This window comes from Centroberyx affinis, unplaced genomic scaffold, assembly GCF_046629955.1.
Source record: "Centroberyx affinis isolate AG114_WGS23_722 - 3 ecotype Tasmania unplaced genomic scaffold, CSIRO-AGI_Caff_v1 ptg006988l_1, whole genome shotgun sequence".
NCBI lineage: Eukaryota > Metazoa > Chordata > Actinopteri > Beryciformes > Berycidae > Centroberyx > Centroberyx affinis.
Window position 1 is genome coordinate 60480 of NW_027283540.1, and position 27697 is coordinate 88176.

The window sequence follows — 27697 nt, forward strand, 5'->3', positions numbered from 1 at the left end:
TGCTTTAAAATTTTGTCTCCATCTTTGTTGCGCTCATTGCTGTGATATTTCTGCACTGCACTTCCCAGAGATCACCTGTCAATCAAACAGTGTGGCCAGTACCGTGACATCTTTTTCCTTGGATTTTTGTATTGATGAAGCCTCTGTCAGTACCACTCTTTTCTTTGTCTGTTCTGCTACAGTGGTTTTATTTGGTGAAAGCGAAAGCAACTGGTGAATTTCTGGGATTTCCGAGTTACCGTCCCACGCTGATTAACGAGTCTGCTGACCTGCGTGGAGAAGAGTGTGGAGATGTGGTCGAGGCTGTAGCGGTTGTTGTCGGTGGCGACCAGCTGCAGAACGGTGAACTGTCCTCTCTGCGGCACGGCCAGGTAGACGGCCAGACACAGGCCTGTGGCGGAGGAGAAGGCCAGACGCAGCCGGTGGCCATGACCTGCCACCCGCTTCACCCCTTTACAGGCGGGCATGTACTCCAACATGTCAGCCTCCAGCAAACAGGTCTGGTCCTATGGGGGGGAGAGGAGGCTTTTATTGTTATCATTAAGTGAAATTTGCTTATACATATTATTATATCATCATCATCATTAAGTATTTATTCTATAAAATATTTCAATTAGAATACATTTATAAATATAGTTAGAATATATTTACTAATCACTACATTTCATGTATTTGCTACAAAGATAAAAATAACAGCAATACTACTACTACTGATAACATTTAATAAGATTTGAGTAACAAAGTGCTTATAAACCTTAAAACTGACAAAAATAACAAGGCAAGCTTCATTTCAATGTGACTTTAAATTCATTATTTTAAAGAGAGACCTGGCCAATAAAGCAGCACCAGAAACATAAAAGACAAAAACAGCATTCTGTGAGTTTGTCACATAAAGTGCATTATCAGTCATAATATATGACATTAAAATAAAAAGTGAACTTGCTAAAAAGTGCAAAAAAAAATCCCAATCTACCAATACATACTAGAATGTGCACAGCTTGAAATGAAGCAGCTGCTTAGTGGCTGGACTCACAACTAAGAATATGTGAGTTACTCAGTGAAAAGCGTTAATGTAATGAAAAGTAAGTGTCTGACCCTGAAGGACCACATGCGGAGTTTGTGATCCTGGCAGAGGGCGAAGATGAAGGAGTCGTCCTCCAGCTCCCGGACAGCCAGGCTGAGGGCCAGATCCCCGGGGCTCTGCTCCCCCCGGATGGCTGTGGGCATCCAGCCGGCCAGCCGCTGCATCACCGTGCTCCTCTTCAGCTCCACCACCGACACACTCCCTGCACCGCAGACACACACACACACTTTCTTTTTAAACATTTACATATATATATAATCTGATGTTACTATCATATGTGCTATAAACTAAGGGGAGCACCTATGAAGAAAACTGGCTTGGAGATGAGAAGAAATCACATGTTTCTTCAGAGGGCATCAAGCAGGCACCTCCCATCACAGATATTTGACTTCGGTCCATAACACCTCCAGACCTTGAATCATCTCTCCACACCAACAAAACACCAATTTTTTTTTTTTTTTAATCTAATGATGTGTATACTTTAAACTAGATAACTAGATACAACTAAGTGCTTCTATGCTGTATCATGTCATTTTGATTACGTGTTTTAATGTTGCATCATGTTATTTTGATGATTGCTGGAGCATGTGTTGCAAGACAAATGTCTGTGAGAACGGACAATAAAGTATTATCTTATCTTACATTATTGTGATGCTCACGCATTTCAGATGACTTGTCAGCTGCCATGTGAGTAGTTAATAAACTTAATTGGACTACACTGGAATAACAGTGCAGTCAAAAGTTAGTATCCATTCAATTTTATGGCAGAAAGCAGTCTCAATGAAAACACAAACATAAAACACAACATTTAGCTATGAAACAATAATATTACCATACAATACAAACATTAACAAGATGCTTAAACCCCAACTGCTTCAGTGGAGTTTGCATCTGTATAAATATGAAGCAGAGGTTGCTGACAAAGAGAATTCATGTTCAGTCAATCTTCCTTTACTAAATACAAGCTGACAAGAAAAAACACACATTCACACACTCTACTTGTGCTCTTACTAGGGCTGGTCTGGACATTTTTCAATACTACTACAGGTCTCAATACTATAAATTCAATACCAGTTCTAAAAAGATTGTTCTTTTCAGTACCTTACTTTGTTTAATGAAAGCATGTTTCATTAATTGAAAGGCAAACAATTTTCGCTGTAATATTTGGACATGCCATCTAACTTTCTAAATAAAATCAGGACAAATTTGACTGGTTTTACTACTTTTACAAATAGGAGAACATTTACGTTCCGTTAAGGATCCAATATGTGGCACTTTGAAAATCCGTTCTGGTACCAAAGATTGGCAGTGCAGTGATGGGTATCATTTCTGAATACAGCGGTACACCTCACCCTGTGTGTCGTGCGGTGGCAGGGTGACGACCATGATGCCGCCGGCGGGCGAGGCCAGGGCGTAGTGGGATTCACCCTGGTGGCTGAGCCAGGCCGTCGAGGCGCTCGGACCCCCCGTCTGCCCCGCCGCCGTGGGGATGACGGCGCTGTGGGCGGGGTCCTGCAGGCTCAGCTTGCCCATGTCGGTGAAGATGGACTGCATCTGGAGCTCCGTCACCAGCTCCTGGGAGAAGGAGGGATGGTGGAGAAAGGTTGGAGGCTAGCTTTTGGTATTGTTGGTTGGTGGAAACGAAACTGCCATTTTTAATCGCAATGGTTTCCTTAAGATTCAGAGCTGTTATTCTGAAAAACATCTGCTACAAACATCTACAAAAAAGTGCTGATTACAGGGTAGACAGGCAATACTTAAGTCAAAACCAAGTGCAACATGGCATTGTGTATTTCCTGCATCTCCACTATATGTACATTTATTCAAATTATTTGTTCTACTGTTTAATTAGTACCTATTATTAATACCTATTCTTTGCTGCTGCAGACCCAATTTCTGAACACTGTTTTCCCATACTTTTCAACTACTTTGTTTGTGCAATTCCCAAACTTTTCAAGACATGGATATTATCAAATTCATTTTCCACACTTTCCCAGACTTTCCACACCTATGAAGGTGTCCTGCAACAACACAACTTTCCATGAGAGCATTGCTCCAGCAGAAGAGAGTAAGGGTCACTCACGCTGCGGTACATGCGCGTGGGGTGAGGCAGCACCACACGGTGTACACTCTGGTTGGTGACGATGAGGATGATGACATTGTTGAGGGTCTCCTGGATGTTCACTCCCCCAGGCAGCACAGTACAGTGGGTGAACTTGAGTTTGACAGCGTTGTTGAGCAGGTTGGTGTCCAGACTCTGCTCCACCAGCTGCACCGTGTCGCCTGATGTAGACCTACACACAACACAACAACAAGGATCAGAAATTTAGGTCCAGTCAAATTTATTTACACCTCGTTCACATCTTTGAAGGAAACGGGAAGTTTTTCACTTATTGAAAGATGGATGGGGCGTATCATATGATGGAGGATGTTTTGACAGACAGCTGGATCAAAGTTAAGTATTTTGTAAATTAATGCTACTTGGTGGATTGGGCATATGACATTCTCTCCTAGTTAGAGAGGAAAAAGACAATGGTGAATAGCAGGGCTACCTGTATGTAGCATAGCAGAGAATGGCAGGAAAATGTCGATGTCACTCACCAGTGTATGAATCTGTTGCTGGTGACGGACAGCAGCTTCCCACTCTCCACATAGTGGAAGCCTCCGGCACTGTCTGGGAACTTGACCCCACCAGGAAGTGCATTGAGACCTATGGATGAGAATCACTACCTTTACTATTAATGCTCACTTTTCTGCGATCACAGTTTTCAGCTTAGTGTGCTGTAGTCCCAAAACATTCTGTTCTCTCGTATATGGAGAGAAAATCAAACCAAAATCCATTCAAAAACGTGTCAATTTAACATTACTTCTCATTGGCAAACGTACATATATAATGCAGCATGGCTTAAGAACTTTTTCAAACAGTTAGGGCTTTCTGGTAAACTCGGCATACAGATGATCAAACAAGCAGCACATTATCTGAATAACATCAACATTTATTAGTAGTTCACACTGCTCGCTAACGACCTCCACGGTGTATAAGTTATTGGTGGAGGGAGATTGCGGGAATAACAGGCGATTCAGCTTTAATTTTTACATTTTATTGTAATACGAGCTGCTTGGTGTGGCAGATGTATGCCGAATTGAAGAGTGAACCGTAACGATGCGTAAAAAGCCTTAAGACATATTTTACGAGGTATATACATTTGCCGGTACACGAGACCACATTAAATTGCTATATTTTTTAAAAAGGAGTTTGGTGAGACTTCTCAACATACCACCGAGCACGGCACGTATTGGGACTACGTTAGGGGAGGTGGGTAAACGTTTACATGTGTAATTGTATGTATTGCAAGCCAGATAGCATGCTTCTCTGTTTGACAGGTGAGTAAAAAGCTCTACCTGCTAACTGATACTAATATGAAAGCGGGTAGTTTCAAACAGAGGAACTAGCTAGAGGACACCGGCAACTGTCATCACAGAGGAGCTAACAATGATGAATTTGAAACGATATGGTGATTCAACATAACGTTATCTCACCAGACATTATATTTTACTACAGCAAAATACCGGGACACCTGATAAGGCCCCGTTATACCGCTACTAGCTAGCGTGTTAGCTGTGTTAGCCGTGCTAGCATGTGTTACCAAGTCATTACATCCCCCCGCCTCGTTTTTACTTCTACAGAACACAGAATACAGACTTTACAGCTATAGCGGTACTCGTAAAGCTTTACCGAGGTTTACTGTTATTTCTCGGAACCTCTGAAGACTTTCCCTCTCAAATCCACATATTTCTATGAAGCTCCGCTCCAACACCGCCGCCATCTTTGCCTCATGGAACTGTGGGATTGACGTGAGGAGAGCGGCCGCGCGCTGGCCTTTCAAACATTTAAAGGGACAGGACACACACTACTGAAATTCAAAGTCATACATCAAATTCTGAAAATAAACGTCTTTGATTGAATGATTACACTGGCCACGTTTAAATGAGCCATAAAATAAAGGCGTATTTATCTATCTATCTATCTATCTATCTATCTATCTATCTATCTATCTATCTATCTATGTATTTTATAGTGCCTTGGACTTTTGTTTCATTCAGTTACATACTCCAACATACATTCATACTTTTTTTTTTTTAAGTACATTTACTCAAGTACTGTACTTAAGTACAATTTTGAGGTACTTTACTTGAGTATTTCCATTTTATGCTACTTTGTACTTATACTCCACTACATTTTAGAGGGAAATATTGTACTTTTTACTCCATTACATTTATTTCACAGCTATAGTTACTAGTTACTTTTCAGATCAATATTTTATATTTGAAACATTTGATCATCTTTATAAAATAACTATAAAATAGCATTGTTATAGATTAGACTACCCAGAAGTATAGCTAAATTGTTAAGATTAGCTTCACGTTGATAACTTTAAAATGCTGCTTACATGTACATGTATGTCAATAAATCAGTATTAATATTCCAATAATTTATGAAAAATATAACTCTCTAAATGGGGACAGTTTGCATAATGAGTACGTTTACTTTGATACTCTAAGTACATTTTGCTGCCAATACTTATGTACTTTTACTTAAGTACGATTTTGAATGCAGGACTTTTACTTGTAATGGAGTATCTTTACATTGTTGTATTGCTACTTTTACTGAAGTAAAAGATCTCAGTACTTCTTCCACCACTGTGTATGAGTTTGGATTTCAGATGTGTATGTGAGAGGTTTATTTTCAATAGTATATGAAAGACCTTTATTTTCAGTATTTTATGTATGAGTTTGAATTTCAGTAGTGTATGTGTGAGCATTTCAAAAGTGTTCATGAGAATTTTTCAGTGATTTATATGAGCATATAAGAATATTTCAGTGGTGAATGTGAAAGGTCTTACTAATGCGTGTGAACATTTTCAATATGAGAGTGGTTTAGTAGGGAATGTGAGTGGTTTTAGTAAAGTGTGTGTGAGTGTGTCTGTAGTTTAAATGAGAGGGTGTGTGAGGGGTAAAGTAGCTGTATGTGTAAGCCAGAGTTTGGATTATGTCCTGTAGGGCACCTCATCACACACACACACACACACACACACACACACACACACACAAACACACACACACACACACACACACACACACTATACTTTTTTTTAATTTACACTGTTATTTGAATGCATATTAGAACACTGTAACATTAAAATAATGTTAATAACATTAAAATATTACAGAGGTTCAATAGGAACATATTGGAGGGATACCATTTAGGAGAGATAGTTCCTGTTTGGAAGACCAGATTTTATTTTTAAATACTAATTTTAGTGTAAACCAAGAATAGAAATGCAAAATGACTAAGGACCCAGGACTGCTTTATTGTCTTAAAAGCGGGATCTGTTCAGTACGGTGGCCCTGAGGGTCAAAACACAACAACATTTCACAAAACACAACAACATTTCACTAAACACAGCGACATTTCACTAAACACAACGGCATTTCACTAAACACAACAACATTTCACTAAACACAGCGACATTTCACTAAACACAACAACATTTCACTAAACACAGCAACATTTCACTAAACACAGCGACATTTCACTAAACACAACAACATTTCAGAAAACACAGTTTTCTCTCATCATTGGATCAGTAGAGGAAAGCTAAAGCAAGAGCGTTGGCAAACATTAGGCTTAATCTACCGGGAAGGAGCGGCTGTAAATATCTAGGTGAAGAAAGTGAATGACTTACGCTCTCTCCTCTGTCAATAGGCCTTTGTGCAATGTACTTGTGCCAGAGACATTGTGAAGGAGGAAGAGACAAGTTTTATCAATGCTGAATTACATAGTGATCCTATAAAAGTCATAGATTACAATATGTAATACCCCTTACCTCCAACTGCTCCATTTGAGCTGCCCAGTAGCCGACAGCAGAAGACTGTGGTACTGTTCAGCATCCAGGTGGGAAATATATGTGAAACTGTATGAATGTGAAGCAAAGCAATGCTGGAAAAGACCACAGTGCTCAAAAACATCTGAATTTGATATGTGTGTCAGGCTTCATGCCAACATATCAATAAAGAACACAGATATTACAGTTTTTTGTGATTGCTTACACACTTGTTGCAGAATTTGGCTCATTGTGTCAAAACTCTACACACAAGCCAAATAAGACACAACACTTGGAGATAAACATCTCACTTCTATGTCAAAATGAAACTCTGCAATCAAAACCTAACAATCTTCTTTCAAAATGACATTTTTGCAACAAAATGATACACACATGCACCATTTGAATTACTCTTTCAAAGCAGCAACAACACACAGATGTACTTTATACAAAACACTGCTGTCTTTAGTACTTTGTATACCTTTTTAATTTTCTGATACAGCCTTCTGTGAAAGATTGTTCCAGTACAGTACATCTACTCAAATTTCAATGAACACAAAAATAGAAACTAAACACTAACAGTGATTCTTGAAGCACTATCTCTGAAACCATTAACACTTGTAGCCAATGCATTTACCAAGTGTGCCAAACTGAATGCACATTCTCTGCTTTACACTCAGTTTGTAATTTTATAACACACTTTTTGTAAAACTGTAAACACAACTCACTGCTATACACTCAGTTCGCAATTTACGGTAATACTGTAATACACTTCTAGCAACACTGTAAACTTATGGCCAGACCCACAAATAAGGCGAGATTTAGCCTAATTATTTTCTGTTCTTTTTTTCTAGCACAAATGTTTTTGTTTTCTTCTACTGCACTTTTGTTGTTTGAGGAGTATTACTGTAGAACATTTTGAGTGAAAAAAAAATGTAAATAACTTTTTCCTCTTATTTGTATTGATAGTGTGTTATGTTCAGAATACACATTTGGATACCTGTGTGTATGTGTGTTTACTACATGTATGACAAAACTTTATTGCAAACTGCTCTGCCCTGCACACAGAAAAAGCAAAAGCCACAAGTGTTTTTCATTTATACTATCAGTGCGTAGTTGGTGCTTCGTGTGCTTATTCAAATGATGGTTTGTGTGAACTGTATTGACTCAAAAACACAATTTTTAAAAGAGTTTGAAGAGTTTTGCAAGAATTGTTTGCTTTTGCAAGAGATGTATACTGTTTTGCTGGTTTGGTGTAAGGTTTTGTGGTTAGTGGGTACAGTTTTGCAAAAATAGCCTATAGTTTCAAAGATAGTGCCTAATCAGAAAAAACTGTAAGGCATGGTTACAAAAGTTAAGGTTTTGATGCTTTTGTCTAAGCATTCACTTTCAGTGTGTAAGCAATCGGCAAAAACTGTAAAATTGCTGATGGTACTTACAGTAATTCTAGTGAACCACATTTATCATGGCTAAACACTGAAAAGAGTCCATTCCACTCCAATTATGCCACTCCTTCTAATCTTTTCATCAACACCTCCTGAAAGAAATATGACAAAAAAACTAATCTAACTGCCAGGTAAGGGATTCTGCAGAATGTTGTTGTGTGCTGTTTCTAAAATATTGCTCAATCAATTGCTACAGTTTTGCCAAAGGGGTTTTGTCTCACTGATTCATTTTTCTTAGGAACACATTGTAAATCTAATCTGAGGGCCTGCCTGGGTGATATACTTCACTGAAGGTCATAAGGAAATGGCATTTCGATGTCTTGCTGTCACAAAGTCTAGATTCTTCAAAATGAATCAACGCACACAACACAACCACGGTCCCGGTCCCACGGTTTTCACCACCGTACCATGCTGCCATTTTGTCACTTTGAAAGTTGTGAAGTTGCAGGTTTTATATGATGACGAGTGTGTGTGTGTGTGTGTGTGGGGGGGGGGGTATAATTTAAGTCACTTTCAGGGACACACACCAGACTTAAGACCAGTTGATTGGGGACGGCTTGTGCAACTGGGGACAAAAGTCGTGTCCCCAATTGGTAAAAAGCTGATTTTTGGGTCAGTGGTTAAGGTTAGGGTTAGGGTTAGATTTAGGCATTTTTCTGGGACAAACTAATTTTGTCCCAGAATTGGACAAAATTCTTGAAGCTACAGTTGGAAATTCAGGGCCTCTATAGATCAGGAACAGCAGCATTCTGCTCATTTTATAAGAGAGACACCATGCCACTGTTAGAATAACTAGAACCTCATGAAACTTATTTCTAGGGATAAATATTAATGAACTACACAGAGCAGTTCCATGCAACATCAGACAGAAAACATTGGATAGAAAGCTCTTCATTCTGGATGTAATGGTTTTAGATATCTCAAAAAATCCATTCGCATTCTTTGCCGAATTATATCACCTTGGAAAATGTCTTGACATGATCCGAATAGTGTCGCTGAAGTACAAGACAAGAGCCAATCAGCTGTCTGTATGGACATTAAGAATATTTTCCTGTGTTTTTTTGCTATTTTTTCATAAAAAATTTTATATAAATCATAATTAAAAAACAAAGTTTGTAAACTTTTATTCTTTATCAAAATGCAACATAATTTTTGCGACTTTTAAAAATAGGTTTCACTCAGGTCACGTCAGACGGTTCTGGCCTCCGCCGAGTCCATTAATTCCTGATTATGGACATATGGTCACTTGCCAAAGAAAAAAAAAATTAAGACCATTAATTTATATTTTCATGCATTTTGTAATCAAAATCTAAGTTTTTCACAAGCCATAACTCAGTTTCCCTGGTAACACCTGAGGGTTTGACTAATACCTGGAACAATCATTACCATCCCATAAAGTCTTATGCAATGGAAATGGAATGGTCTTATGCAATGGAAACGTTGTTCACTACTCCAGTAAATAGGTCGAACCTTAGATATGACTTGGCAGCGGGAGATATTTCTAGTCCGCTCAGCTCATAGAACCCTTTGGCTCAGCTATGAGCCAGAAAGCTAACGTTATGCTAGCAACATTCAAAGTCAATAACATTGCGTACGGTTGACAAACAGTAAATATAATTTGACAGTATGTTTAACAACAAGACTAGCTAGCTATCCAGCCATGTCATTGTCCTCAAATCAATATCAAGATTTTCACGAACATACGAACTATGGTTACTCATTTTAGATACAGGCTGATACTACACAGCCAGCGCATTAATTTAGAACGGTGAACAGACAGTTTCACCGGAACTACTTAGCAGGTGTCCATTATCAGGAATTAATGGACACCCTGCAGCCAATCAGAATCGAGTATTCACCCAGACCATGGTATAACCAGAGATATTGTTTTTGAAAATGCTATCTATCTATTCTAGTCTTCCTTAATAACTTGATTTTTTATTCATTCAGGGAATGAATAAAAAAAACCAACATAACAGCAAGCTTGCATGGTTCGGTTTCATGCACACCTAACGAGAGAAACAACAGGGAGGGGAGAAACCACATGAGAACCGTACAAATTAAGATAGCTTGCGATCAGAAAAATTACCACAATAAAGTGCTGTACTCGACAAAATGCTCACTTATGTGTAAAGAACTTGTAACAATGGTATGTGGACAGTTATGTTATCATACTACAGTCTGGATTACGACACTTTTGAACAATTTTAACCCTCTGTTAGCAGGGACACTTAGGCAGGCTCACCTCTCTCAGCAAGGCTCCCAGCAAATTACACGGGTAGTGACATGACCAAAACGGGTCAGAGGTCATTCATTAAAAATCAATAAAACAAAGAAAAAGCTTCTCAAAACTATGCAGCGACTTTTATAAAACAAAATTAATTATAAAATACATACTTACTTAATACTAAATAATTAAATAAAAATCAAAGAGGGTTTTTTCGGCGAAATTGCTACACATATCACTCTGGTTTTAGCTAGCCTACATTGCATTGGCTCCCATTATCCTTTAGAATTTTTACTTGTCTACAGATCTTACATTACTGAATCCCTGCTGCTTTATATTCCTTCAAGATCCCTCAGGTCTTCCACTGCTGGTTTGTTAAGGCCTTTACACATGGTTGGCGCAGAGCAAAACCAAGAGCAAAGAGAATGAGCTTTTCTTCCATTGCCATTGTTCTTATCTGAGTCGCTTCTGGCTATGTCATATTTCTCATTGGTTGCTCTTTGAAAGGTCACTGATAAACTGTGTCAAAGTTAAAACTGATTGAACTTAAAGCACAGAGGCAAAGTGGAAAGTCCGAGCGCTGCGCGACGGCCCAAGGTGACGCCACTGTGAGGTTGGGCATCAGCGCTCTCTCCATAGGAAAACAACGGCTCAACCGGTGTGATTTTGCCGGTGGACGTGTGAAGGCGGCTTTAGAAGTATAATACCCCATTCAAAAGAAGATTGGGGATGCAGCCTTTTTTAACTGTACTCCAAAATTGTGGAACACACTACCAAAGAATATTAGAGAGGCAGGCTCTGTAAGCATTTTCAAGTGACTGCTAAAAACTTTAGCCTTCATTTTAATTGTTAATTTGAATTTGTTCTTTTAATGCAATTCATTTTCCTTTATTTCCATATTCTTACTTTTCTATTTTTACTTGATTTTATTCTTTAATGCAATGCATTTTGCTTGTTTTTTTAAAAATATATTTTATACTTTCTTTTAATTTGTTTGCCTTCTAATGATGTAAACCACAGAGTTGCATGTTGTGTATGAAAGGTGCTATACAAATAAATGTTATTATAATTATTATTATTATTATCATCATTATTATTATTCCATTGGGCTTGCATGATGCTGTTTGTCACCTCGAGATTTGGAATTTTCATTTCTTCCCTCCTCTAATCTTTTCATCAACGCTTCCTAAAGAAACTGTTGCTCATACATCAAACAAAAAAATGTACCTAGCCCCCTCTGGAGAAATCATTCCCACGCTCACAGGAAGTGCTTTCAGGCTTTTGGAGGCCAAGAATGTGACAATGTGCAAGTTGGGTCTTGTAAATAGACATCATGGGTGTGAAAGGTTGAAGCAGAAAAGGAATTCTAATGACTCTAGTTGTGTGCTGTTTCTAAAATATTGCTCAATCAATAGCTACAGTTTTGCCAAAAAGGTCTTGTTCCTGCTTGCATGGTTTTAATCTTTCCTTGGAACTCAAGCTCAACACAGCCAGGTGTTATATTTATATAGTTAAAGTCATAAGGCATTGCGATGTCTTGCTTCCATAATTAGGAAGGTCATAATCTTTACCTGTCACAAAGTCCAGATTCTTCAAAATGAATACATTCAGCCACCGGGACACAACCATGGTGTCTTAGGATAAAGGAAACAGCGTTTTCACCACTGCACCATGTTGCTACCCTTTGAAAGTTGTAAAGTTTCAAGTTTTATATGAAGGAATCATGGAATGCCTCCTGTCCAATCAAATTACTTGACCAGATCTAACTGTTGTATATGAAATTAAACATGATCTTCAGGTTGTCTTGGTGGATCAGTGGTCTAAGGTGCATACCATGTAACCACAATGTCCTGAGTTCAAATCCGAGCCAGGACATTTGTCACATGTCATCCCCTGACTCTCGTCGCTATCCAATAAAACCAAAATGTAATCTAAAAAAAAATTGCTCCCAAAATTGACATCCACAGTGACTGATTTTTGAGGCCAAAAAGCCAGCTAACTGCTTGTTGATGCTCGCTGTCAGTGTGTCCAACTTCATTCAAACTGGCCGCTATTTCTTTTTCATGCCATTTTGCTCTTTGCTCTTTTCTAATGTATGTTAGGAACCACTGAAAAACTATTGTTCTTGTTTATTGTCTATTCTTGTTTATTTACATAGCTCTTTATCACAGTCAAGTCTCAAAGGGCTTTACATATACATGTCATATACCATACTACATCATACATATACATACTGCATATATATACACATCATATATGTCACAGTGGGAAGGAAGACAGTCTAACCACTTTTTCTATCGGGGAGCAACTACACCAGACAGCAATGCCGGAGCAATGCCAGTGTACACAATACCTTTTATTATGATATATGGTAAAAGAATGACAATAGGTAAAAATACTTGAAAATCATAGTATAAAGTTTTAGTCCAGGGTCGTCTTTGTCCACCGTCGTCCAGTATATAATGTATACATACTATACATTATATACTAGATCATATACATTGTTGTAGTGGATTTTCTTCTTTCTTCAACTTCCACTCCAGGTTCAAGGAGCTGACCACAGAACGAATGAGACAAACTCTGACTCTTTTTCTTTGGCTTTATTCTTCATATAACAGAGTACATAATACAACACACTCACGCCTATAGGAAATTTTGAGTCTTCAGTTCACTTGACCTGCATGTCTTTGGACTGTGGGAGGAATCCGAAGGAAACCCACGGAAACACGGGGAGAACATGCAAACTCCACACAGAAAGGATCAGGGTGGCGATTCGAACCCACGACCTTCTTGCTGTGAGGCGGCAGTACTAACCACTGAGCCACTGTGCTGGAAAAAAAAAAAAAAAAGTCATTCACTTATTCCTCAGAACTGTGAACATGTCCTGTGTGTTCTGTAGTTCAGACACAGCTGAAAATCCTGTTTGCCCACAAGGATCAGGTTCACTGAAATTGAAACGTAGGTACAATTCCACCGAAGCCGCAGGTATTGTGCAACTCCACAACCAAGTTATGATGTAAGATAGTAATGACAGCAGTACTACGTCTGCCTATAAATATGAACCTCTATCCCACACTGAACTCATTGCCTCACAGCCAGCAAGGAGAACATTAGAGACTCTCATCAGAAACTCATCATTAGAAGTTTTCCTTGACTCAACAACATCAAGATGATCGATAGAGAAGTTGCACTTGAAGCTTTGTCCGTGGTCTTCAATGCCAATGTAACATCTGTTCAGAAACAGAGGTTACAGGCTAGCTTTGTACAAGATGACTTATCTGTTAGACATCATGCTACCAGCGCTGCAGCAGCACCTCAGCTGCTGTCCGTCAAGCAGCTCATCCCTACACTCCTGGATGCAGATGAAACCAGGTAATTATGGAAGATGGGATTTTTGGTAAAATGTATCCAGAGACAATGTCACTGAAAATGCGATCTACCTATTCTAACCTTCCTTAAAGGATAAGGCCGGTGTTTTTGAATGCATTGCTTACCGTCAACAAATCCTATGAAAATAACAAAATCAGCAATGATTATGAAAATGATTTAAAAAATGTATGTATATATGTATTTTATAAAAAAAAACGGGAGTAGAGCAAACACATTGTTGATTTTGTTATTTTCATAGGATTTGTTGACGGTAAGCAATGCATTAAAAAACACCGGCCTTATCCTTTAATAACTTGATATCCTCAAAGACATTATGGTGTCGTTCACACTGGGGTTGTAAAACATTTTCTTTTTCTGCAATAGTTGTGAGACAATTTGTATGTTACATTTTCCCATTGCCATTTGCAACACTCACAATTCTTTACATTTACAATCTTTCAAACGAAGACTATATTCAAAAGGCGATTTAAATCTCAACATGAAAAAACAACCAATTATCTGGTTTGCTTCCTCACAGCAAGGTTTCAAGATCCAACTATACCTGCATCAAAAGTGTCCTCCAAAGTGGTAGGCTGGCATCAGACTTCTCCACCTTGGACCTCCAGGACGCCATTGAAATAGAAGGACCAACGGAGAAGTGTCACACCATTGATGAGGATGAATTCTTCGACCCCCAATTCGACTATGATTTCACCCATCTGAAAGACACCGAGACATATTACAGAGGTGGGGAGGTGTATGAACGCCCATGCGGTTGGACCCGTTTCGCCATCAAGGTTCATGTGCCTTTTACTATATTACTATTTGAATTTTTATTTTAAATCAGCATCAGTCATATTCTTCAGAACATCTGTTAGGCTACATTATAATCTGGCTACTTAAAGTGATTCCTCTTTAAAGAATGCATTCATACTCTGAACAAGTTCCACAAAACATGGAGGACCACAAGTGTCATGGAAATAGTAATAAAGCATTTAATTAATTACTAACTAATTGTACAATAAAAATAGGCATTAATAAATTTGTTTACAAATTAATTTATTAATCTATGAATAAATAGACTAAATTACAAAGTAATTCATTACTTGATATTTTAATGGGCAATAAAAAAAGGACTTATAAAAAGAATTTACAAATGTAATATTAATCCATCAATTAATAGTTCAAATTAAAAAGGAATTTACAAAAACAACCATAGAACAGTCAAAAAGTACATCATTTAAAAATACATTAATTAATTCATATTTAAATAATGGAATTTAAAAATCTATTTGAAAATGCAGTTTAAAAAGAGAAATAAATAACTGGATTCACAAACTGAATTAAGAATAAAGATTTAAATCAGGCATTTAAAAGGGCAATTTCCTTTCCCATTTGCCTTTCCATTTCCCTACTGCTTTTCCTTTTCCTATTAGCTATTCGATTTGCTTAGTCATTTAGCTTCTCCTTTTAGCCTCTCCATTTAGCCTTTCCGTGACACTTTGGGCCTTGCGCTGGTAAAACGAGGTAAAACAATGCAAATTAACCATGGGATGTAACAAGCTCTCTGATTGGCTATCACTTGGCATGTCATATGCAGACGAATGACATAGATGTGGGAATCAGAGGGTAACCATTCAATTGCTGGATTAATATTTCATTTGTAAATTCTTTTTATAATTCCTCTTTTTATTGCCCATTAAAATATCAAATAATTAATTACTTTGCAATTTAGATTAATAAATTAATTTGTAAACAAATGTATTAATGCCTATTTTTATTGTACAATTAGTTATTAATTAATGAAATGCTTTATTACTTTTTCCGTGACACTTGTGGTCCTCCATACAAAATGTGTGTTTTCAGCTGAAAGTTAATACATTTAGCCACAAATAAAGAAAGACAAACAAATATAAAATCCTAGCATTAATGTAGACAGATGATTCATTTTGTGTTGCTGTAGACATTCACAAATGTTGTGTTCAAGATAAGATGAAACTTTACTGTCCCCCAGGAGAAACTGGGTCATTGCAGCAGCAGATAGTAACAGGATACAACAAATAAAAATGGAATATAAAGAGAAAACAAGAATATAGCAAATTGGGGTTATATAAACATCTAAGCAATTTCAATACTAAAACATGTTAAAGGATAATACCTTAAGTCAGTAGCAGCAGTCCAGGTTCCCCTCCCCCTTCTGCACACAGTCAGCATAGTTGCAGATATCAGCGCTCGTTTTCCTCCTTCAGAAGAAGCCATTTGCTGCCATTCATTCTTGTCCAGTATGAAAAACAACTTCCACAGAGCGAGAAAATCATCACAGGAAACATGAAGCATTCATTCGGTTTGGTCAAGCTTTGTGTTTTCTCCTTATTTCACTGTGATGAGTTGAGTGTTTTCATATCAGCGCTGCGTTACGGGCCAAAGGCTACGTGTACATAATGCTCTAATGTGCACCAACAAACCCCTTAACTGCAGTGCACATGTTGGCATCTGTCACAGTATTGACTAATGCTTATTGTTTCATCTCAGGTTCTGGATAAATACCCAGATGGAAATACCTGGCTGGGAAAATCCTGGCGTAGCACACAGTCAGTGCCAGGGGAGTGGCCTGTGTCCTACCATGGGACGTCCCAGAAAGGTGCTGAAGGCATCATCGAAGGACACTACGAGGTTAATTTTTTTCTCCATTATTAAATGCATAGAAAGTGCTGTAACAAATGTGAAGAAACATATTTGTGTGTGTATTGTGACTATGTGTGCATTACATTATATCTATAAACTCTTGTGAAATTGGTTTAAAGCAATATTCCACTTAGTTTTATGGGGGGTAGGGTATTTGGAACTTGGCCACCATGAAAACCATTATACCATGAATTGAATATGTTCACCAAAGTGTTAAATGTAAGTTTTCAAGCTATTTTCGTGGTAAAAATCCAGAACGCTATAAACTCGTCCAGCTGCATCCAATCTTAGTGTGCAGTTTTTTAGATATATCTGATTAAGTGGTTGAAAGTTTATAAATACTAATTTAATTGCATTTAACAGGCAGGTTCAGGTCAGGTCTATGGCAGGGGGATTTATTCCACTCCACTCATCTCTGAGGCGATCTACTACGCGAAAACCTTCACCTCTAAGAAGAATGGCAAGAAGTACAAAGTGATCCTGCAGAATCGAATCAACCCCCAGTACAGGGAGAAACACAACTACGATAAGTACTGGCTGGTTCCCGTCCCTAATGGAACATCGGATGAAGAAGAGCAGAAGTTGGTAGAAAGGGCCATTCGTCCTTATGGCCTCCTGCTGAAAGAAGTCTGACCAGGCAAGAAAGTTCAGGAGAAAAAATAAAGAAATTCTTCCACTTCTCTTCTTTCTGTGATCAATGTTGATCTAAAATGTTTGGCTACCTGGCTTCCTAGTTAACATTAGCAACCGAATCACTAAGATGTAAAAAATTAGACTTAGACTAGTTATATTTTCACAAGAATACATCTTTTACATGTTATTAATGATATGCTGCTCAATAAAAAATACCTTTGACCACACCATGATGAAGTTTCATAATGTCCAGCTATAGAGTGAAGTGTCTCTATTCCAGATGATTGTGGCTCTTGTTGACCGTATGGCACTGTGGTGAAAACAACCAAGTTTCAGTTTCTTTGCTGGTTCACCTTGTCTGGAACTGATGTGGCAGTGATGTAGGAGGGCTATGACACTAATATGAAAGCAGGTTGTTTCAAACAATCAGAGGAAATAGCTAACTTTTCTCTAAGAGCGACGTCAAACACCGGCAACTGTCATGCAAAGAGAAGCTAACAATGATGAATTTGACAGGATATGGTTATTCAACATAATGTTATCACGCCAGAAATTCTGTTTTGGTATAGCAACATAAGGGACACCTGATAAGGTCCTGTTATACCGCTACCAGTGGTGGAAGAAGTATTCAGATCTTTGACTTAAGTAAAAGTAGCAATACCACAGTGTAAAAATACTTTGTTACAAGTAAAAGTCCTGCATTCAAAATCTTACTTAAGTCAAAGTACTAAAGTATTAGCATCAAAATATACTTAAAGTAGCAAAAGTAAAAGTAGTCATTATGCAGAATGGCCCATTTCAGAATCATATATATCATGTTATTGGACTATGATTATTGATGCATTAATGTGTTCATCACTTTAATGTTGCAGCTAGTAAATTTGGAGCTAATTTTAATTACTTTATATACTGCTGGGTAGCTTAACCTATAAAAATATATCATAATTTATTATTTGATTTCTAATTTGTATTAATAATCTAAATCTGCAAAGTAACTAGTAACTAAAGCTGTCAAATAAATGTAGTGGAGTAGAAAGTACTATATTTACCTCTGAAATGTAGTGGAGAAGAAGTATAAAGTAGCATGAAATGGAAATACTCAAGTACTGTACAAGTACCTCTAAACTGTACTTAAGTACAGTACTTGAGTAAATGTACTTAGTTACATTCCACCACTACTAGCTAGCGTGTTAGCTATTTTAGCCGTGCTAGCATGTGTCACCAAGTCATTACATCCACGAGGCGGATACAGACTTTAGAGATATAGTTATAATTATAAAGCTTTATCGAGGTTTACTGTTATTTCTCTGAATCTCTGAAGGTTGACGAGGCCACTTCCTCGTCAGCTTGAATCTCCTTTGCCTCCGTCCCTTCATCCCGAATCCCCTCCTCCACCGTCCCCCCAGCCTGAATGGCCACAACCACCGTCACCTTAGTCTGAATCACCACCTCCTCTCTCCCCCTACTATCCTGTCTCAGTCCCTCCTCACCACCTGAGTCACCTGATACCAGCGAGCCTGACATGGAATGAGGCCTTCAGCCTTTAAGCAACATGGCTTCCTTCTGTTCTCCTCTCTGGGCCAGCTAAGGCCTGGTGCAAGCTCTCTAAGCAACCTGAAACACTTTCTGTACAGCTGCTTCTACTCTTCATTACAGCCGACAAAAGCAAGATTAAGGAATATACATTGAACTGAACTGTCATTAATAAAAAGACTGAACTGGGACTATCATAGACAAGAGATTGAACTGTAATGAGCATGAACACACTGTGGGAGAAAACACACACTGCTGTTAATGTGAGGTGATGTGTGTGTGCAAAGCACATGACCCTAGGGGCCTGTTTGTGTGTAACTCACGTACAAGTTCAATGCAAGGTAATGTGTATCTGTAATTTATACCTGTTTGTGTGTAACTCATTTGCATAAAGTTAGTGTGAAGACAGTTTGAGGAAAACTGACCTTAAACCTAACCCTAATTTTTGTGAGCCTGTTAACCTGATTTACATTTGAAGACATTTTTGCTGGTTCTGTTGGGTGAATAAATAAAAAAAACATTTTTATACTCTTCTTCTCCCTCTTACTCTTGTGTGCGTGTCAACCACAAGTTAAACAATAATAAATACTGGTATCTCATTTACATTTTACCTCTTGAGTCTGGTCAAATCATCCCGCGTCTGGGTGTTAAAGGAATAGTTCACCCAAACATGAAAATTCAGTCATTATCTACTCACCCCCATGCCAGTAGAAAATCGGGTAGTTTGTGAGTCCATACAAGTCCCGGAGATCCCTGGAAGAAGTACAATGCAGCTTTCTCCAAAACAACTGAAGTTGCTGGAGACCTGTCTTCAGAGTTAAAAAAAATAGCGGAAAATAAAATGGCTCCTAAGGAATTAACAGTTCCTTTCTAGGAAATTGTGGACCTGGAAAATAAAGCGTTACCGGGTGATGTCACACTCACTACGTCCATCTTTTTTTACAGTCTCCGGTGTGACCGCAGCTTTATTCAGAGTACAATGGTTACATTGTAACCATTGTACTGTGTCATGTGATTTCCCCTCAAAAAGCCAATTTCTCCTCAGTTACATCGAAAGTGAAACTAAAAATAATCACATCACCACAGCTCACTCGCATCTTAATGGTGTATGGTAATAGCAGCATTACGTCTGCCTATAAATATGAACTGTTCTCCCACACTGAACTCATTGCCTTTCTATATCGCAGCCAGCAAGGAGACAGGAGAATCATCAGAAACCCTCAGAGATTTAATTCTTTCAAAGCGAATACTTTTTCCTTGACTTTTCCTTGACTCCGCAACATTAAGATGATCAATACAGACGTTGTACTTGAAGCTTTGTCTGTCCTCTGCAATGCCAATGTAATATCTGTTCAGAAACAAATTTCCGAGGCTGGGTCTCTGAAAGATGGGTCATCTACCAGAGCTGCAGCAACATTTCCCCTGCTGTCTGTCAGGCAGTTCATACCTACCGATCAAACCAGGTAATTATGGAAGATTTGGTACACTTTATCCAGAGATAATGTTTCCCATAATGCACTCTCTCTATCTATTGTAATCATTGTCGTTAAAGGATAATTCCGGCTGGGACTTATTTTCCTAGGTTTTGCCATCATGACAATTGATTTGTTTTAAAAATGTTGTCATAGTCTGCTTCACTGTAGAGCTTTACCTACCTCCGGTTCGCTAGGAGCGCTACTCTCCAATACACACACACACACACACACACACACACACACACAGTCAGGTTTAACGCAGCCTAATCTTCCAACAGTCACACAATTTCACCTTTACTTTGCTGGCAGCCCTGTTGGGATCAAGCGGCCAAAAACCACGGGTGAATTTTGAAGCCAATAAGGAAGTGGCTGAATGCTGCACTTCCTCTAACATCCGCTAAACTTCTCACTCAAAATGTAAAGTGAATAAATCTTTTAGACAAGAGATTATGGTGTCAGTAGCTAATTTTACTTCTTCTAATGTGTCCGTATGGCAATTTTCAAAATAATTGCGTAATTAATGGGATATAACGGTTATAAAACGGGGTAGTTTTCCAAGTGATTGACAGGTCACCTGTCCAGTGATTGACAGGTCGCCGATCACGGACCAATAGCAGGTGGCGCTGCGGCGCTGTGGGAAACCCCAGCTTTGCTCTGGCTGCTCCGGCTCCAAAAAATGTCAACATGGCGGGCGTACCGGCCAAGGTTTACAAATCTATTTTTACCAATCTTATAAGCTTTCTGGGTTCCTTGACCCTTATCTGTTATGCAGGTGGATCATATTGTGTGAAAGTATTTGCAATAAAGTATAAAATCTCACCTTTGTGTGGTTTGCCCTGGTTGATTTCAAATGAATGTCTTAGAAATGATTCAGTTTCAACTTTAATAAGTGTAACAACTGTGGCATTGAAATAGAATCTATTGTGTTGTAGCAGACCTTTTGGACTGCCTTGATTCAGTCCAAGAATGTCACTTTGCCAGATTTTACTTTGAAAACATAAAATTTGGAGCGATCAAATTTATATTCCATTAGAGTAATGTTCTTCTCTGTGTGTGTATTGGAGAGAGCAGCGTTCCTGGCAAACTGAAGGTAAAGCTCCACAGTGAAGGAAGTGACAAAAATTTGAACACAATTAATCATTACGTTTAATCACTTGCATCTCTGCTTCTACACAGGAAGTTTCAATCTAACGTCTGGAGTCCAAGTGTCCAAGGTGGAGTGCAGATGAAAATGCTTTGCCGCTTGGCGGTTGAGGAAGACGTTAAAGAAAATAAAGAAACGGGAGAGATATACATGGATGAGGATGAATTCTTGGACCCCCAATTCAACTATGATTTCAGCCATCTGAAAGACACCGATACATATTACAGAGGTGGGGAGGTGTATGAACGCCCATGTGGTTGGACCCGTTTCGCCATCAAGGTGCATGTGCCACTATTTTGATTTGACTGAGTATCATATTCATCATTCATTTTGTACTGTTCTAGACCAGTGATTCTTTCAAATCAAGGACCCCTAATTTAATAAACTAGGGCAAGGACCCCTAATTTAATACATTAGGGCCATGGACCCCATTTGATGAGATTTTGTCTCTCAAACCCAAATCTGAGAATATTTTTATTGTTAGATATGATTTTGTCCAGAATTCCATGACTATCTGTATTGTAGGTAGAGAGATAACAGTGAAACTATGATCAAACCAGTCATTCTTCTACATTCTCTAATTGTGTTAACTTCTTGTAAATGAAATAATTCTGAAGTTTAACAACTCATTTTGTTGGGGACCCCCTGGAACCCACTCAAGGACCCCTGGTGGTCCCCGGATCCCACGTTGAGAACCACTGTTCTAGACATTCATAAATGTAGAATTCAAGATAAGATGAAACTCTGTTTACCCCCATGGAGAAATTGGGTCATTGCAGCAGCAGAGAATAACATGATACAACAAAGAAAAGTAGAATATAAACAGAAGAACAGAATATAAACAAGAATATAGCAAATTATTAGTACTAACAATTTCAAAGCTAGAACATGTTAGAGGATAATTGTTTTTTTTTTCTTTTTCTTTTTTTAAAGTTTGTGCGAGTCATCTAGGTTGACCCTCTCCATTATTCCTGCTGGTTTCTGCACACAGTCAGCATAGTTGCAGATATAATTTTCCTCCTTCAGAAGAAGCCATTTGCTGCCATTCATTCTTGTCCAGTATGAAAAACAACTTCCACAGAGCGAGAGAATCCATCACAGGAAACATGAAGCCAAACTTTCTGTTTTCTCCTTATTTCATTGAGCTGAGTTGAGTGTTTTCATCTCAGCGCTGCCTTACATTCCGCTCTGCTTCCTGTCAGTCGAACCCGTTCTCATTCCTAATCGTCCTATGTTGACTCTTTGTCAAATTCCTTGGTGTCACGATAGCGATGGAAAAGGTACCCTTTCGCGTCTGTATAGGACGCACCGGGTGTTCAATAGACTCCATGGTAAAACCTCTCGCGGCAGTATTGGACGCCTATAGCTTTCTCTCCACAGTCTAGGCTACAACATTTCTGCCCAAATAAGGGATTCCGGTTTGCTGCATTTCTTTGCTTGAGCTCTTTGGTGCTAATATTGATTTTTTTAAAAATGTTTAGTATGGTTGTAGATCAATTTCGAGGCCAAATAGAAAAAAAAAAATCATTTTGGCATTTGATGTCACCTGCTAGATAAATTTGGCTCATAACCTATATAACAAGTTATTTCAGTGGCATCTCAATAAACTGCATAAAAGATAGCACTTTATAACAACTGTATTGTTACCTCTACTTTACAATAAGCACAGTTTAAATAGAAGAATGCAGCCGGGAGTTCCGTTTCTAAACGTTGCATAATCCATTTTGTCATTGAACATGCCTCTTTCTGCCCGTGAAACATAGCTGATGAAATCGCGGCAAAATAGCAAAACAAAAGCATTTTTTTTTTTTATTATTTTTTATTATATCTTCTTATAACATCAACATTTTGGTTCAGATTGTGTTGCATCTGTGTAATAATGAGCAGTTTGCCATGAGCACTTCACAATATAGCCACTGTTGTGTGGGTTTTGTGGTTTTGTTGTTGTTTTTCCCATAGTTGACGTTGTAAACATGTAATTGACATTGTTACTGGGGTATTTGAGGGTGGAAAAACTTTTGAGCCATATGGGAAGCAGGAGAATTTAAGAAAATATAGCATTTCAACCCAACTCAGTGTTGCCTGCCATCAGTAACCCCACTCCCATGAAAGTGCAGCTCAATAGCTTTCTGGAAAAGTTGACCCCATGTCTCTAGCCCCTTCTGTTGCTGCAAAATGTAGGCTAGACTGTGTGTTCTGTAGTCTAGGAGAGAAAGTTGTAGGCGTCCAATACTGCCGCGAGAGGTTTTACGCAAAAGGGTACCTTTTACATCGCTATCGTGACTCCAAGGGATTTGACAGTCAACATAGGACTGGAGGTTTGGAATGAGAACGGGTTGGTCAATCAGCTGACACCCATAGGAAGAAATGGATGTCTCCAGGCGATAATCCTCAAAAACTCTTCACTGTCATGGCTTTTTACTTAGGTGGCTTTGTTAGCCGCGACATCAGTTCATTTCAAGCTAGGGTTGACACCATAACATTTTTATTTAAAAAAGACAAGTAAATGTTAAAATGTAATTACATTTTGCATGGATTCCAAAATAACTGTATTCATGGAATGTATGGGGAAAATATGGATTGCAGCATTATTGTGGTGTGCAAAATAACAGCAGAATATATTTGATATGAAAATATACCAAACATATGAAATATATGCACATTAACAAGTCTACAAAAGGCCATGCATGTGTACAGCATGTACTAATTTTTGGCTGCCCACCTCCCCCAGGGGCGGAAAACAGCCAAGACTCTAGGTGACATCACATTATTGACTATTGCTTATTGTTTAATCTCAGGTCCTGGATAAATACCCGGATGGAAATGCCTGGCTGGGAAATTTACGGCGTAGCACAGAGTCAGTGGATGGGGAGTGGCCTGTGTCTTACCATGCGACATCACACACAGGCGCTGATAGCATCACCGAAGAACACTACAAGGTTAATTTTTTATCTCCTCTTATTAAATCTATAAAAAAGTGCTGTAATAAATGTGAAGAAGCAATGTTTAACTGGCCCCATTCAGTAAATACCGTTTTAATTGATTTGCAAAACATCATGAAGGACATTATTCTTGTCCTGAGCATTTATATTATTTGACCTGGACCTTTAAATTTACAAACTTTAATTAAATACATATTCAGGCAAATCTGAAAAAAAAAGAGACTGCAAATGAGCATGCGGTTCACATTTCTTGTACTAACAAAAAGCAATGTCTGTATGTATGTGTCTATTGTGATTGTGTGTGCATTACATAGAAATACAACTCTCTTTTCTTACATTGGTTCAGTTGCAGTGATTTAGATAAATCTCATTATAGGGTTGAAAGTTGATAAATTAATTTGCATTTAACAGCCAGGTTCAGGTCAGGTGTATGGCAGGGGGATTTATTCCACCCCATTCATCTCTGAGGCGATCGACTACGCCAAAACGTTCACCGCTAAGAAGAATGGCAAGAAGTACCAAGTGATCATACAGAATCGAATCAACCCCAAGTACAGGGAGAAACACAACAAGGATAAGTACTGGCTGGTTCCCATTCCTGATGGAACATCGAATGAAGAAGAGAAGAAGATGGTAGAAAGGGCCATTCGTCCTTATGGCCTCCTACTGAAAGAAGTCTGAAAGTTCAGGAGCAAACATCAAGAAATTCCTTCACTTCTCTGTTTCTTATCTCTGTTGCCATGGTTACACCTTCAAAAGACCAGAGTCACTGTTGTGTGTGTCAACTTTTTCTGTGATCAATGTTGATTTACTGAAATGTTTGGCTACTTGGCTTGTTAGTAACCAAACTGCTAGCAAACACAGTTTACAGGGCTTTATTATAAAATGTCAGAGCATGTGTTGTCTTATGAACATAAACCAAATTAGCTGTAGCCTATACATCGCTATATCACAGCAGTTCATGCAGTATATTGTGTTGCATACCTCATTTGCATATAAAAGGATTAAGGGACATTAAATCACAGCTAAGGTGTGAAAGTTTAGTCTAGTTACATTTTCACAAGAATACAGCTTTTACTTCATGTTATGAATGATATACTGCTCAATAAAAAATGCCTTTGACCACACCATGATGAAGTTTCATAGTGTCTCTATTCTAGCAGAATTTGTCTCCCTTTCCCACGGTGCAGCCGAGGGCATCACAAGGCAAATTCAGGTCAGGCAGTCAGTCAGTCAGTCAGGTAACGCTTAGTGAGATGATGCACCTCGTCAGATGGCCTCTAGAGGGCGTTTTGACTGTGACATGCAGTGTTTCCCATACAGAAGCACAAAATCAAAAGTTGGTCAGAAGTTGATCCAAATCACCTGATTGATCTAATGCACCTGATGTGCGCACCATGTCATGTCTGTAATTTGGAGATTTACACACAGCAGACCAGCAGCATTGAACTCAATCCACAGAGTCTCCCGGTGTGAAAACAAAAGTGACTAACGCCGGGTTCAGACCGCAAGCGTAAGCGCCGTGAAGCGTCAATTCTCGTGCGAGCAGGAGCCTGGCTGTTCACACCAGACGCGCATTTCTCCGCGCCGGTCACCAAGCGATTCTGCTCTAAAGGAGGAGAAAACCCAGTGGACACAGGCTGTAGCTGCTGACACTGTGTTCCAACAGCCACCAAAGCTTCATCTGTTCACTGCTGTCCTTGTAGAAACACTGCTGACAGCTCACTGGACTTTTCCACATCAGGGATGAACTTATATTTTCCATCTTCTTAATTCCCCCCTTTCTTCACAAACTCCCTCATATCAAAGCTGTCACGTTTATTTGTTTGTTTTCTCAGCAAGAGTCGTGACTTGTGATCAGGCAATAATTAGGAAAGCCTAGGGGACCTAGATATCTCTCTCTCCCCCTCTCTCTATCTCTTTAAATAATTACATATATAAATTAAGTAGCCTATAAATAAACAAACTTAAACATGTATCCTTGTTTACTTTTGTGGTAACTCAATAACAGACGCAATTTTCAAAAGACAAGTGATAATTCAAAACCAGATAGATCATCATCCTACAATGTGTTGCATTTAAAACCTGCATCAGTGCAGATTGATTCATCAACAACAACAGTGAAGACCCTGGTAAGTTGATCATTTAATATATTTGTGATTCTGTGGTGATATAATGGAGATATGACCATCTATAGTGTTTTCTATGGTGTTTTCCTGTGAAATGCGCGCCGTGGCTCGCGGAGAAAATAGACCAGACGCCGAAACTGGCGCTCCAGATCGCGAGCCGGCCGCCCGGTCTGAACGGTCAAATCGGTTAACATGGGCGCCGAAAGGAAACTGGCGGCGCTTCGCGGCGCTTACGCTTGCGGTCTGAACCCGGCGTAACTAAACTTAACATTCCACAGTTAGTAACGGGGATTTGCAGACAGTAACTCATCTTCGCTGCCCTACAAACTCTAACGGTAGGTGACGTCATCTTGTGGTATTTAAGTAACGTTGGTGGAATTAGGTAGTTTAACGTGGCAGTGCTTCAGTGCATAGAATTGAACACACGCACCATGGGTCTGTACAGGATCTGTGCTTGTTGACCATATGGCACTGTGGTGAGCACACCATGGTGAAAAAACAGACCAAGTTTAATTCTCAGTTTCTAGTGTACTCACGATGGGACACATTCTCAAAAATCAACAGTAGTATTTTGGGATCTGTGGTGTCAGTTTTGTGCGGTTGGGAGAATATCATCAATTTGCTTTTTTTTTGTATCTTTGATGTGGAGGTGCATTGTGGGACAGGTCATCACACCCTATAGGATTCTCCTGAGGGAAGTGGGGCTGGGCCAGAATGAACACTTTGAACCCTGGGCCAGCTGCGAAAAAACCGGGCAGCCAACCACAAAATAACGGCACAGAGACACCTGAAAAAGCGAGTCTCTGTCCACTTCCAAGTCAGATAGCATGCTTTTCTGTTTGACAGGTGAGTAAAAAGCTCTACCTGCTGGCTGACACTAATATGAAGGCAGGTAGTTTCAAACAGTCAGAGGAAACCGCTAACTTTTCTCTTAGAGTGAAGTCAAACACCGGCAACTGTCACGCAAAGAGAAGCTAACAATGACAAATTTGACAGCATATGGTGATTCAACATAACGTTATCTCACCAGACATTATATTGTACTATAGCAGCATACCGGGACACCTGATAAGGCCCCGTTATACCGCTACTAGCTAAGTTATTTATTTGTATTATTTATTATTAGGTTATTTATTTCTATAACCC

At 38.9% G+C, this 27697-nt stretch overlaps 3 protein-coding genes across 3 annotated transcripts in view; 2 read left to right on the top strand and 1 right to left on the bottom strand.

Annotated features, from left to right (window-relative positions):
• Window positions 1-4925, bottom strand: part of nup160 (nucleoporin 160) — a 30246-nt gene extending 25321 nt beyond the window's left edge. The window contains exons 1-6 of the mRNA XM_071513320.1: window positions 4821-4925; window positions 3686-3794; window positions 3168-3378; window positions 2437-2659; window positions 1096-1286; window positions 270-506 (exon numbers count right to left, since the gene is read on the bottom strand). Of these exons, the coding sequence (XP_071369421.1) occupies window positions 270-506; window positions 1096-1286; window positions 2437-2659; window positions 3168-3378; window positions 3686-3794; window positions 4821-4911 (1062 nt within the window). The 5' untranslated portion in view covers window positions 4912-4925. The remainder of the gene's footprint in view (window positions 1-269; window positions 507-1095; window positions 1287-2436; window positions 2660-3167; window positions 3379-3685; window positions 3795-4820) is intronic.
• An 8804-nt stretch (window positions 4926-13729) lies between these two features.
• On the top strand, window positions 13730-17555 carry LOC139639244 (uncharacterized). The gene is made up of 4 exons (XM_071513322.1): window positions 13730-14013; window positions 14549-14807; window positions 16543-16683; window positions 17059-17555. Exons 1-4 carry the CDS (start codon window positions 13811-13813, stop codon window positions 17326-17328), a joined length of 873 nt encoding a protein of 290 aa, XP_071369423.1. The 5' UTR covers window positions 13730-13810; the 3' UTR covers window positions 17329-17555.
• A 3960-nt stretch (window positions 17556-21515) lies between these two features.
• LOC139639240 (uncharacterized) lies at window positions 21516-25103 on the top strand. The gene is made up of 3 exons (XM_071513318.1): window positions 21516-21759; window positions 24279-24419; window positions 24834-25103. The coding sequence occupies exons 1-3, from the start codon at window positions 21562-21564 to the stop codon at window positions 25101-25103; spliced, it is 609 nt and encodes a 202-aa protein (XP_071369419.1). The 5' UTR covers window positions 21516-21561.
• Window positions 25104-27697: the final 2594 nt, after the last annotated feature.

Bases quoted from the DNA above. Each gene is read 5' to 3' on its own strand.
- LOC139639240 (XM_071513318.1), top strand. From the start codon at position 21,562: ATGAAAATGCTTTGCCGCTTGGCGGTTGAGGAAGACGTTAAAGAAAAT. The intron at 21,760-24,278 runs GTGCATGTGCCA...GTTTAATCTCAG, and splicing joins GGACCCGTTTCGCCATCAAG to GTCCTGGATAAATACCCGGA. The intron at 24,420-24,833 runs GTTAATTTTTTA...TGCATTTAACAG, and splicing joins TCACCGAAGAACACTACAAG to CCAGGTTCAGGTCAGGTGTA.
- LOC139639244 (XM_071513322.1), top strand. From the start codon at position 13,811: ATGATCGATAGAGAAGTTGCACTTGAAGCTTTGTCCGTGGTCTTCAAT. The intron at 14,014-14,548 runs GTAATTATGGAA...GCTTCCTCACAG, and splicing joins CTGGATGCAGATGAAACCAG to CAAGGTTTCAAGATCCAACT. The intron at 16,684-17,058 runs GTTAATTTTTTT...TGCATTTAACAG, and splicing joins TCATCGAAGGACACTACGAG to GCAGGTTCAGGTCAGGTCTA.